Here is a 13,472-nt window from a genome sequence, read left to right as displayed (position 1 = left end):
AAACACCATGGAAACATGAAAAACAACATGGTATCTTGACGCTTCCTTTTATAGTTTGACTCATTTAGTACCTGCATACCCTCAATTATTTTTTGTAGCAATTATATACCTTAAGTTGTTGAAATTGGCACATTAGTACTCTCTATTATGCAAGCATGAAAAGTTTCACTCGAAAGTTTCTATACAACGTTAGCATGTTAGTTTTACAACCATTAATATTTATTAAACTTACTGTTAATTATACCCAACTTCTAACTTAAATGCATCCCGATTTTATTTTTAAAGCAGAGTTTAGATAGATTTAACGGTAAATTCAACAAACTTAATAGTTAGAAAGTTATAAAATTAGCATATATATGTTATATGAGACCTTTAAGATGAAAATTCTCACAATTGCATTACGTATGGTACTAACATACTGATTTTAAACAGCATAGGGTGTATAATTACTACGAACAACAACTCAGGATATGTAAGTGTTAAGTGGGTAAAACTACAAGGTAATTTAAAAAAGGTCCGAGAAAGTTGTATCACAGTAGTTATGCATCTCGCAACACTGAAAATCACTTTGGAGGGCAATTTTCAGGCTACGTCGGATACATCACGATGGTTTCCATCTTAGTTGCATTTCTTATCATTTCGCGGAAAATTCACGAAGACCGATACTTGGAGCGGCAGACGCTTGAATCTGAAACCATCGATCAAGGTTGATTTCAATGTGATCAAGCAGTATGTAGCTCAATTCTTGACGAGTCCAGGGATGTTTCAGGTGCTTGTGTGGGCTTGCAGGATTGAATGCCGCTTTGGTTTGAAGGAGAATTGGGTGACTGATATTAGAAACCCCCCCCCAAACATTTCTCATCTTTTTCTCCCAGTCAGCACATTTATAGATTATTAAGAAGGCGACTGAGAAAAATTGAAGAGTTCATACAAACTTTTACGCAGGCACCTTAGGAATTCGGCACGTATTGAACCTAAATGAAGAAGCACCTATTTCTGTAAACATGCATGATCTTATGGTCACTCACATTGGCTTGGTCGAGGACTCGAAGGATAAACATACGCCTGCGAACCGATGCATGTTCTATACAACTTGCATGATAAAAGTACCATAATCCATTGAGAAATCAGATTACTCTACAAGATGCATTTAGGTTTTCTCCAAAGCAAGTTCCAGAACAAATACTAGTTTCATAAACATAAAAACCTCAGATATAAAAATTATATTCCCTCCTATTATGGATATCCTAATTTATTGATATTTTCTGTTCACCTTAATAAATATTTTTATTCCACCATAAGAAATATACTGCACGCTTCATATGGATGGTACATCAAAAAAAAAAAAAAACCGAGCACGTCAAAATTACTGAGTATAGCATGTAGTTAATATATACGCTTTATATGTTGAAAAACTGTACACTGTGATATGGTAAACAATAAAATTACACTCAAACTTCTTTTATTCAGCTAAAACAAATAGATCACTTCGACCTTTCCCTATCGGAAGCTCTATTCTGTGAGAACCCTTATACTTACAAAATTAATGCAACGAAATGTTCCCTATTGTTCCTTCAGCTTCGAAAGAGGCTCAGATTAACGCAACAAACCCCTTGTTTTTTTTTCTTGTTTCTCGATTTCACATCACGATTATTGTCCATTTGATGGAAGCCATTTGATCTTAGGTTCTCTTCAACGCACACCTTCCTCATGCTTTCTGAAACTGGAGGCTGGGTCAAAGTTGTAATCTCTGCCGTCGACTTCTCATCCAAAGCTAGAATCCTCTCTTTCGATAATGTCAGATGGCTTTGATCGTCATGGTTAGCTGCTCTCGGAGCAGAATTCCTTCTGCAATGCACCAGAATGTGAACAAGAAATACAAGATATTAAACAATATATCAGTCTTTTACTATCAATCAGCGGTGTTTTACATAGTGTTCAGTGGTGTCACGGGGCACCTCTGGGTTGCTAATTTTACTTGTATTTACTACTTAAGACGCCATTAGAACAGAGGGGAGAACACCACCAAGAAGGATAGTCAAAAATACTTTCATGAACTAATAAGTCATATGGGATCTATCCGGACAAAATCCCTGATCCCTGCTCAACATGTAGATCACCTCAAAAGGAAAAAAGCAATATATACACACACATAGAGACATAAGACATACATAAGGAGGACTGGTGCATGTCACACATCTAACCTCCTATAGCCCATATAATCTATACATCCGGATTATAGTGAGAGCCTGGATATGCGACACGTCAGCATCACAACTTGGAGTGATACACAAACCCCAATTACGCTATGTATGAGGATGTGTATGTATAATTGTATATACATCAGCATATGTACCTCATCCAAATATCACCTTGATGAATTCACTGACTTATAATTCTATCTACAAGCAAACACTCTAAAATTGTACAAAATTGCATTAGTACAGCTAACACAATCATCGAAGAAGGTAATCTAGGTCGACACTAGTAAACCTTTTTTTAATCGACAAATAACAAAGCAATTAAGAAAAGGTTATTGGGGATAGACCCCCTGATATCATTGTTTTGAAATTATTATCCCTCTAATTTTGTTGTTGCAGATGGACCCCGAGTAAAATTTCTTTCTTTCTTTTTAAATAACCCTGAGGAAGTATGTTTATCAAAGAAATAGCAATATGCCGATACTATAGAGGTTGTGAGTTCAAAACAACAATACTACAGTAGATCCGCAATTAAGCCTTAAAAAACTACTACTTCAACCTTGACATAGAATTTCTAAAATTCTAATAAGTTCCAAGTATATTAATATGTTAATAACTTTTAAGTGGAGACAGATTTTATTCATCGAAAATCAATATTTGTATACTTGCACTGACCTGAAATCTCCAGCATCTGCAGTGACTTGTGCCCCTGGCGAACTTCGATTGTTGATACTATTTTCAGTTGTGTCTTCTTTGATATTAGGAGAAGAATTTACAACATCAGAAGGTGGAATCTTCTGATTAATAGAGAAGCAATCACTTTGATTGCTTCCAGAGAACCCTCGTCCCCGTAGAACAGCAATTGCCATGTCAACTGTTCTTAGAGCATGTTCAACCTCTGGGCTAACAAAAATATTTCCTTTGCTCACAATTTCATCAGCCGATAGTATCGTATCAGTTGAGGAATCTTCTTTGCTCACATGTGCCTCATTAGAGATTACCTCATTCTGCTCAGTTTCCTCTTCCACAATCTCACTGACTGCTTCAACTTCTGTAGATGATGCATCAGAGTGTCCCTTTACTTCAGGAGCAAGGGCCTCGTGTTTCTCCTCATCTGAAATTACCGAGTCTGTCTTGATTTTGTTGATGGCATCCAGGGCTTCACGAATCCGAGCATACATTGGTCCTTGCAGAGCTGGACGGTAATCCTCGTCAGTTGTGGCCACAGAACGCACTGCCTGCCATATGCCATCCATTTCTAATTGTTATTTACAAACGGCTAAGTTATTCATGAAAGGTGTTAAGAAAATAATAATTGAGTTTGAAGGAAATGATTTGGATTCCAACACTTGGAAAAAGAGGTGTTGATCATTATTAGTTCAAATTCGATTCGGGAGATCATTAAGAAAAATTAAATAATTTTAATAAACAAATATTAAACAAATCAAATATGAGCATTTGTATATTCAATTCACATTCTTTTGATTCCTTATAATTTGTTTAAATTACTCCCATGATATTATGTTCTGATCCTCACCTTTTTTTAGTTTAGATTATATGCTAATTTTGGAGAATTAAAGAGTCCAAAACCGATTTTTTTACGAAATATTTATATTACAGATTACACATCATAGTTATAAAGGAATAAATTTCACTTACAAATTTAATTCTACTTTGAAAAATAAATTCATTATCTAATGAAAACTATCTGTCAACCAAATTTAAATATCTTCTTAGTTAAAATAGCTTAATTTTCATAAACTATATTAAACTAACAAATAGATTTAGTTTTAGTATTCAATAAATATTCAAAGAATATTTGTTTTCGATTTCATATTCGAAGAAAATTCCTAGAAGGAAATCTGAATTTGGTTTCATTCATTTTCAGCCCGAGAAATGGTTCAAGGGTACAAAAACAATATGTGACTTCTGATATACTCCTACCTATCACAGGTTAGACTCAACCTCTGTTTTCAATTGTTATAGGAAGATTAACATAACTTCCCCTCTTAGGAATAGAATGTACTATCACAAGATAATAGATGCAAACAAAAAAATCATCATTTCACTGTTAACATGGTGTAATAAGTCAAAAATAAACCTTTGAATATAGTTTGTGTCCACTGCCAATGAGCTGCCTCGATATGAAATTGATTAGTGTCGGAGGCACAAAATCCAGCTTGATATCCATGTTGGCTATAACCCTAAAAAGTTGGAAAATAATACTACTTAAAGTAGAAGGATCAAGAGAAATAAAGTTGTGTACAAACTGTAATTAGAAGTACAGGCTAAAGTTGGTGTATAAACCGCAATTAGATGTACAGGCACAAAATACAGAATTATTAAAATATTAACAAAACTAAATAAAATATTAAAAACACATGATTACATTATCAATCAAAAAATTTCAATAACTGAAAAAAAACTACTATATTGTCACGAAAGGGATATACAAAGTATTTCAAGTTGAACATTAATAGGAGGATTCATATTGTGGAATTGGTTTAAAAAAAAGGAATTTCATGATTTTTCTGATTCATTTCGTTCACTTGGGTTGCTGAAATCTATTGACTTGGATAACTATGTTTTATAAGAGTTCTTAATTTTCTTTATTCGATGTAATTGTTGACAATATCACCTTCTCCTCGCCAGAAGGTGGGATTTGCTTTAAAATGATGAGCTTATTTTATATATATATATAATATATATATATATATATATATATATAATATATATAATATATATATATATAGAGTAGAGAGGAGGAGAGAGGCCACTGGAGGATTGGCCTGAGCAGCTCTTCTCAATGGCCTATATACTATATATATATATATATATATATATATATTATAATATATATATATACAGAGAGAGAGTAAAGCTCTATAAACTTAAGTGGATAGGGAGCACTTGTCAACTAAACTTTTTATCCTTCATTATGCTTTGAGATTTGTGTTACACTCAAATGCTATCTTTGATATTTGTGCCTTCATTTATATCATATGCTGACAAATCTCAATGTAAAATCAATGGATAAAAAAGTTGTTGACAAAGGGCTCCTATCCACTTAAGTCTATAGGAGGAGAGAGAACCCGCCATGGGGATTGTGTCACATCATTGTCAAGGAGGGAAATCCCCTCCCTTGACAAGGATACTCATTAATCTCATCTCTCTCTCTCTCTCTCTCTCTCTCTCTCTTCTCTTCATATATATATATATATATATTATATATATGTGTGTGTGTGTGTGTGTATCCATTGTATTTCCCTTAGAAAATCCATATAGACTTTATTTTGTAGAAAAATTATTATCTGATCAGATTTAGTAGTAATGGTGAGCCTTTTTTCTCCTTTCATTCCTTTATCTTTTCTTTTTTTGTTGTTGTTGTTTTCTTTTTTTTCTTTTTTCCTTTTTGTGTGTGTGTGTGTGGGGGGGGGGGTGGGATTGGGTCGATTAAATGCAATATTTAAGGATTTATAGTGATAACCCCTTTACTTTTAAAAGTCAGGAGTCATCATATGTTTCGAGCCTACATGATATCATGTTAAACTCACTGTTTTAAAAAACCTCCGTCTAGTCCGCTTAGACGTACGCCTAGGCCTAGGCGGTACCTAGACCGCCTAACTAGCGCTTAGCGCCTAGGCGGTATTTAGGCTGCCCACCTATGTATTACGAGGGTTTAGGTGAGCATTGTCTGCTTACGTAGATTGCACCTTGTAGGCCTTGATTGTGATTTTATGTGTCGTAGCTTATACGTCCTCCAAACTCCATTAACCTTCAAATATGAACACCTTCACTACCTCCTCCGACCTTCAGCAAAACCTCATCAACCACCACTTAAATGAAGAAAGAAAAAAAAAACACCCAGAAACCGCTTAGACGCCCGCCTAGGCGACTAAGCGTTGGGCGCCAAGTCCGACGCCTAGAAATGCCCAGCGTTTAATGTAACATTGCTTAAACTGCACTTCTTTTGACAGTGAATTCAACATCATCAACTTTTATGGAGAAGTGGTGAAGTCAAATTCGAGATGGAATTGGGCGAAATGTTAAAGTTTAGAGAGATCAAATTTCAATTACCTGTAGGCAAACTAAATTAATAAAATAAAACATGATGAAGTCAGAAATTGTCTATGAGCTGCATGTTGTGGAAGTTGTAGGAACTTCACAACTTTGTTAAGGATTATTGCCGGTATAAATCTCAAACTAGTATGAAAACATAACTTTCGAATAATTGTAGGACAGCTTTCTGTTAAAACTCACCGAAAGTAGCTTCTGTTGGAACCAACTTTTTGTAAAACAAAACCTCCCACCAAATCGACCCGTACTGTTTCTTTTGCTTCAGGAATTCCATCGCTGTTGAATCCATGCGTATTTACATCAATATTCTCTGTGTCTGAAATCTAATCAAAATTAAAAAAAAAAATTATTACCAACACCATGCAAAAGTAAAACACTAGATTTTCATGAGTTAAGAGGATCAAGAAACGATTATGCAAACCGTGTTAAGAAGTACAATGATGAGATCTTCTTTGAAGTATTCAATTTCAAAGAAGTGCAGTAGAATTTCCCTATCTGAAACTGGCCATGCAACCTTCACCCTTTCTTCCAAATAGTTAAAAATTAACGTTAACATCTCAAAGTAAAAGGAAAAACAAAATCATAAAATTAAAGAAAATGAAGTTATTAAATTACAACGTCTTGTTAAAATGAAAGATAAAAAAGAGTACCTTATCAATGAGATTTCTTCCCCAACACAAACTTTTTTCAGACGGACAGAGCTCGTAATTTTAAAAGTAGGAATGTTGTATTGTGGCCACCTGAGAAAGAGATAACTGGTTAACACATGGACTAAGAATAAGTTATCTTATGTCTAGATATTAATATACTACCAAGTTTAGTGTGTTGTAGATGATATATTGCATTGTTTTAAAAAGCTTCCGCCTAAGCCTAAGCAGTACCTAGGTTGCCTAACTAGTAACTAGCACCTAGCGTCTGGGCAGTGCCTAGGCTGCCTATCTAAGTTTTGAAAGTGTGTAATGGAGCATTGTCTGCTTACGTGAACTGCACCCTTTAGGTCTTGATCGTGATTTTCTGTGTTACAGACTCCACGCCCTCCATCCTCCTTCAAACTCCTTTAACATTCATATATGAACATCTCCACTACCTTCTCCGACGTTCAGCAAAACCTTCTCGATCACCACTTAAATAAAGAAAGAGATCCGCCTAGACACTAGTCTGGCACCTAAGCTTTTGCTAAAATTAACATTCACTATCAATTATTGTAATTAAAAAAACCTCCTAGACTCTAGGCGTTGGGTCTAACGCCTACACCTCCTAACACTTTCTAGCATTGTTAGTTATTATTTTGGCTATTTAGTATTTAATTATGCATGGCTTATTGTGGATCTAAAATTGCTATCTTTTTTTGACAAATTTATATGAATTTAATGGATATTTTTGTCAATTATTATAATTAAATAATTTAAAAATAGCCAAACACCTAAGCATCTAGGCACTACCTCAAACGCCTAGTCCGCCTAGCACATTCTGTAATTGATATATTGTATCTAGCATGTGAGCATGCATATATACATATATAATACAAATGGACTGGAAATACATGAACATGGTACCTTGCAAATTATGGTGCAATCCTTGTAATATATTTGTATATCGATCCGAGCCCTCATCAAGAAACATTTTACTCATGGTATCCCCTTTATACCAAAAGTTATAAACCTTTTAATAGGATACATTTTTGAAAGAAGCTGACCAAAGATGACTAGCCTAATGCAACTAATGTAAGAGAAAAATCCAAATTTATATGAAAATAAATCGAGAACGTGATAATACTATAATACATAAGAAAGCACATTTGAGATTAGAATACCAATGGAAGTCAAATGCATCTTAAGTTTAATACACTCACCACTTCTTGTACAAAGTTGTCTCCCATGAGACGCACAAACCTAAGAAAATGAAGAGAATCGTGTTAAAATTACTTGTCTTAAAATCGTTAATTAGAAATCATATATCAATACCAAGACTTTTGAGTTACTAACTCACAGACATCAATCGGTCCATCTACGTAGCCTTCAGCAAGTAAAGTATGAAATGGAGTTCCATGGGGGCCTTCACGATACATCACACGGAGTTGGTCAGTATCTTGTTTGACCTACAAAAGTGCATAAGATAAATTAATAGTCTGGTCTGAATTGCAATGAGAAAAGGTATCACATTCATAAAAGAACATGAATCTGACTACAACGACGGCGACATGAATTGAACCCGTGCCCTAAATTCAACAATCCAAGCCTGCACAATTCTACTTAAGCACTGCAATATTTATAATTCTAGTTGGCATATTGTGTTTCTTTGGGATAAAGGCTTAGTTTTTGTTGTATCTATGGTGTTTCTTTTACCCATGCTCCTTCCGTAGTAGAGTTTTGTTTACAGAGTCTAAGACAAGATCGACTATGCAAACCATGAAAAGGCCTATACAACTTACAGGAAGAGATCTTGCCCCCCACCCACCCAAAAAAGAAAAAAAAAAAGAAAAGAGAAAAGGATTACCTTCCACTCTTTCTGTGATGCATCATGGACTTTAACTGCCTTCTGATCCTCCGAAGCACTTCTCAGCATCTCAAGAAAATTAGCAACTTCCATTGCACGTTTCTCTATAACATTTCCCATGTTTCCTAAGAAAAAGAAAAGGAAGTTAGAAGCATCCAGTGAGATAATATCCTGCGATAACAAAGAAAACTAGATCCTTGAGCAACCAAGTCTATCATCTTAAAAGGAAAGTTTCACATGGATAGGGATGATGTAACCCGCATTATGATCATTTATATTTAGGGCTTTTTTCCTTACAGATTGGGATCAATACAGAGAGCGATGCAAAATCAAGAAATCACCACAACACAATCAACTAAATCTTTAGAATTGGCTATGGAACTGATGAAAATCTAATAGAGTTGGTGCCAAATATCAGACTTAAGCACAAGAGAGCCTTACAGTAGGACATTGGCAGTTGTTTGGTAGGTAAAAGAATACATATTTGTTTACTTATGCAGCTTATGCACAACCAAGGAGCAAGCGCCCACTGGCGGGAAAGGTCTAGATGTGGGGGCACCTACTGCTATTTACTGCAGGATATCACCTCTATCTTGAGGCAAACTATAAGTTAAAGAGCAAATGGAGTCTCCTTCCGGAGGTGAGATAACTTGCTTTGATTTACTAAGGTAAAAGGAAATTCAATGATAGTAGTTAACTTTAATCTGCAAAATTTAGTTCACTCCAGCCCATTTTTAAGCCCTTTGCAAAAAATACTCATTTTCAAGCAAGAAGCAATCCTTCAAATTATGAGGAAAGTACAAGACCATATACATTTAGTCTCACAAATTCCTTAAGAATCTCCCAGCATAGCAAAGGTATATGTAAATTCTTATCATGCTTACACGAGAAAATAAGAGGATTTGGACTTAGTTACAGGTTGCAATCATTTCAAAAAGTCATGTTTATCAAATAAAGAAAATAACAGAGAAAAAGTAAATATACCAATCATACAAATCAGATTTCTACATGGACATATCTTCGAAAAAGAGAATTACAGTGAAGATTGGAAAAGAACTAACCCTCTTCCCGAGAGGAGCATGAACGTAGGAGCTGATTTTTGACAAGAGACTTAATTGAATCTTCATTTACAAGATCAGGCAGAGCCAATGTCTTGTCTAATCTCTCTCGTGATTCCAATATCTTTTGTTTCTTCTCCATTCTTGCATCACCAAGGCTACCAAAGCACAACTTATAAACACGCTACACAGTGGAGGATCCAGGAAAACCTTCTCAGGGGAGCGGACAACAATTATCCGTCTACCCAAAACTAAAATATAACAGAATGAAACTACATCACGTGATGGGAATGCAACTCAGTATGCTTATTAAGCTTCATGCATCATATTTTGCGTGTAAGTGATAGATAAACAAAAGTGAGTATTTTCACTAATGATTTACTTCCACTAATGAATTAAAAAATGTATACTTTCTATTTAAAGTACTCTACAAATTCCAATATTGCAATTACGATCTAACATATTTGTTATACAATTTAAACAAATACACATCAAATCAAACTCATAACACAAACACAAGGTATACGCTAAGTTATTACTAGGCTGCTATTTGTTTAATGATTATATAAGGGATTGTTTACATCTCACTACCCTGTGGTATGGTGTAACTACATAGGATGACCACATGGCCTGTGTATCTACACAGATAACTTTGAAATTACTGAGTGAGACTATGCCTCGTTTGGTACGTGGGAATGAGTAGGAATCAAATGCAATTCCAACTTCCAATTGATGCTTACCAAACACGATATGTTTTTAGATGCTAGAAATGGCATTCTCACTTCCAATCAATTCCCACTTAAAGTTGGAATTGCTGTTCCCAATGAGTTATTAAGGAATTGATATTTCTACTTAAGTGAGAATGAAAATAATAAAATAAATTTTGAATGTACCCTTCTCAAAGATATTCCCACTTAATTTTCTAATACACCCAAACATGAGAATAGAAATGAGGATTCCATTCCCACATTAGTTACATTTTATTTCTACCTTCATTCCATTCTCACTTGACTCTATTCCCATGTACCAAAGAAGGCGCAAGGGTAACCCTGATGGAAGTATAATCTTAAGGTTATTTAGGGTTACTCGTGTAGTCTCAGTCAGTAATATCAGGGCTATCAGTGTAAATACATAAACCTTAGGGTCACCTACGTAATTACACCATACTACAGGATACTGGGATGTAAATAATTCTTATATAGTAATTGTTGGATGCAAATATTTTAAAACTGGGTTTTGTGCGTGCGCGCTGTTGGAGAGGGGGGGCAGAATGTTTTCTTTTATTAGGGTTGCCGCTAGCTCCATAACCTATAACTTACATCTGCCCCTGACGTTACAGCACATGCACAGTTGCAAAATCAGCAGTCCAAAGATGCTGTCTGGGGGGGGGGCGCCGGGGGGAAGTAAAACCCATTGGTAGAAAATCATTGAGACATCATGTCTTGTAAGCTTATAAAACAAACAACCGAAAAAAACTGTACATATTAGGTATCTCTTTATTGTAATATATAACTAAGTTCTTTATAGGTAGGTTTCAGCTCACGATTCAGCGATATAAATTGTGAATAAAAGAAAACAAGGTAAGGTGCAACATTGAAAATCATATTAAAACTGGTGAGCTCTTCCTTTTGGAAATATGAATATATGGAGCAGAAATCTCTGGGTATTCTTTATGCTCATAAGAAAGGTACGAAAGAATATTGCACATCATCAGGACGTATCCACATCTAAAAACAAAAGACATAAGAAATGCAGGAAGAAATGTAAACAGAAAAACATAGATATCTGACTACTAAGAGCCCATATCTCAATTGAGAGACTTTTCAGTCTCTTGTTTTGAAAACATCAAACCACAATGAATAATGTTTATGTATACTTAATCATTTTACAAAGCCAAAGAAAATTTTATGTAATGTTCCCCCACTTTTATACATCTAGAGTAGTTGTGTCTTTGTTATGAAGCAACTGACAGTTTTAAGTTATATCAACTAACAGCTACTAAACTGTCTTCTTTCTTTCCTTTTTCCCTTTTTCTTTTTAGGAAAAGGTTAGCTAATGATCAATCCTCTTCCTCTCATGTTGTAAAGAATTGATTTCCAGAAGAAGCTATTGATAATCCCAGATATGATCAGTATAGCCGTTACTAGAACTACCCTCAAATCCAGTTATCCCATGAAACATACATAATTGATTGAAAGTAATTGCATAAATGCTCTAAAATACAAAAATTCAATTCTCAGTTGAGTTTATTCTCGTGATTTTGAGGGGGAAAAAGGAAAAAGGAAAAAAAAAGAGAACATAGAAAGATGAGAAATTTTTTAATCCGAAACTTAACTGGCAACATCATTCGGAAAATCCAAGCTCCCGAGCAAAATGAAACAACTCTGCATATGGGAATTTCAAATCCTAAACAGACACCCTCTCTTTTTTCCTTCACATGGCATCAACAATAACTAAACCAAATTCTAAACATAACATACAATCAACAGATAACTGCACCCAAAATCAAATTCTACCGAATCACATCAATAGCACTGAGAAATACATCTTTACAAACTAATCAGTTTTCTTTGTGCTCCATAAAAACTATACTCATATTTTAAACATAAAAGTAAAACTGCATCAAAAAGTTCTCTTTTTTAAGAGGAATACCTACTATGAGACCCCCCAATAATTCTCCAATGAACTCATCAGCTAAAACACCAAAACACAAACCAACCCATATCAAAAATTTATATAGCTCTCAATAAAATAAGACAATCAGAGCTATAATTAGCCTAAAACCTTGAGCCCAGATCCAAGATATACAGAACCGACCCCTATTTCACTCACCAATAAAAATCAATCATGAAACCAACTCATGTCCCCTAAATACTCACACAAAACTCTAGGGCTCAACAGAGACCCACATGCCAATTTCATGGAAATACTTGAAACAATTTAAGAGGGGGCAAGGGGCGGGGGAAGATCACCTGAAGGAGAGAAAGATTCCAACTTTTCCTGCTCTCCTCTCTCTTTTTCTGTATAGATAGATAGATGGATTCTCCCTCGATTGAATGAAGTTGTTGGAGTTGGGTGGCATATGAGTAATCTTGGGTAGTTGGTGGGTGGAAGATCCAAAATTTAATTTTGCTTTTTTACCCCTAAAGAAAACGTTGGGAGATAATTTTTTTGCTTTTTATTCGATAGAATATTATGAGAAGTTAAATAAAAATTGGGGAGAGTGTGAGCATTTGCGGCCAAAATAGGTAAATATGGCTGGGATTTGTGTTGGGATTTACAAAGGCAACAAAACTAGGAACAGCTGTTGGGTGTTAACAACAAGCAAGTAATATCTAGATGCAGATATTTGATATTTTGATATACACATACAGATATTTTTTTCAATATTTTAAACATATTATGAATATAATTACGTATACAAGTAAACTATCCTTATTCACATCTTAGTATGTATATATGTATATTGTTCAGACGATTGGAATTATTTGGATTTTAAATTAGTTTTTTTTTTAAATGTGTTGAATATATTGATGGGCTTTAATATGTGTACGTGTATACTGTTCAGACGATTAGAATTATTTTGATAATTTTTTCAATATGTTGAATGCATTAATGGACTCTGACTTGAACTTTTTGT

At 34.7% G+C, this 13,472-nt stretch overlaps 1 protein-coding gene across 5 annotated transcripts; it reads right to left on the bottom strand.

The window, feature by feature from the left end:
* LOC109843869 lies at window positions 1,344-13,005 on the bottom strand. Of its 5 annotated transcripts, none has more exons than XM_020412830.1 (11): window positions 12,805-13,005; window positions 9,836-10,083; window positions 8,775-8,899; window positions 8,268-8,376; window positions 8,131-8,170; window positions 6,929-7,018; window positions 6,715-6,799; window positions 6,462-6,601; window positions 4,303-4,405; window positions 2,877-3,439; window positions 1,344-1,848 (listed from the first exon to the last, which is right to left on the bottom strand). In XM_020412830.1, the coding sequence occupies exons 2-11, from the start codon at window positions 9,972-9,974 to the stop codon at window positions 1,575-1,577; spliced, it is 1,668 nt and encodes a 555-aa protein (XP_020268419.1). In that variant the 5' UTR covers window positions 9,975-10,083; window positions 12,805-13,005; the 3' UTR covers window positions 1,344-1,574. The 5 variants fall into 5 exon arrangements, with proteins under 5 accessions (XP_020268419.1, XP_020268418.1, XP_020268415.1 ...); XM_020412829.1 differs by having other exon boundaries at window positions 6,700-6,799; window positions 9,836-10,016; window positions 12,805-13,002; XM_020412826.1 differs by having other exon boundaries at window positions 6,700-6,799; window positions 12,805-13,001.

Source organism: Asparagus officinalis, chromosome 5 (genome assembly GCF_001876935.1).
Source record: "Asparagus officinalis chromosome 5, Aspof.V1, whole genome shotgun sequence".
Lineage (NCBI taxonomy): Eukaryota > Viridiplantae > Streptophyta > Magnoliopsida > Asparagales > Asparagaceae > Asparagus > Asparagus officinalis.
Note: the sequence above shows the minus strand (reverse complement) of the source record. Positions and strands in the feature narration are given on the sequence as shown.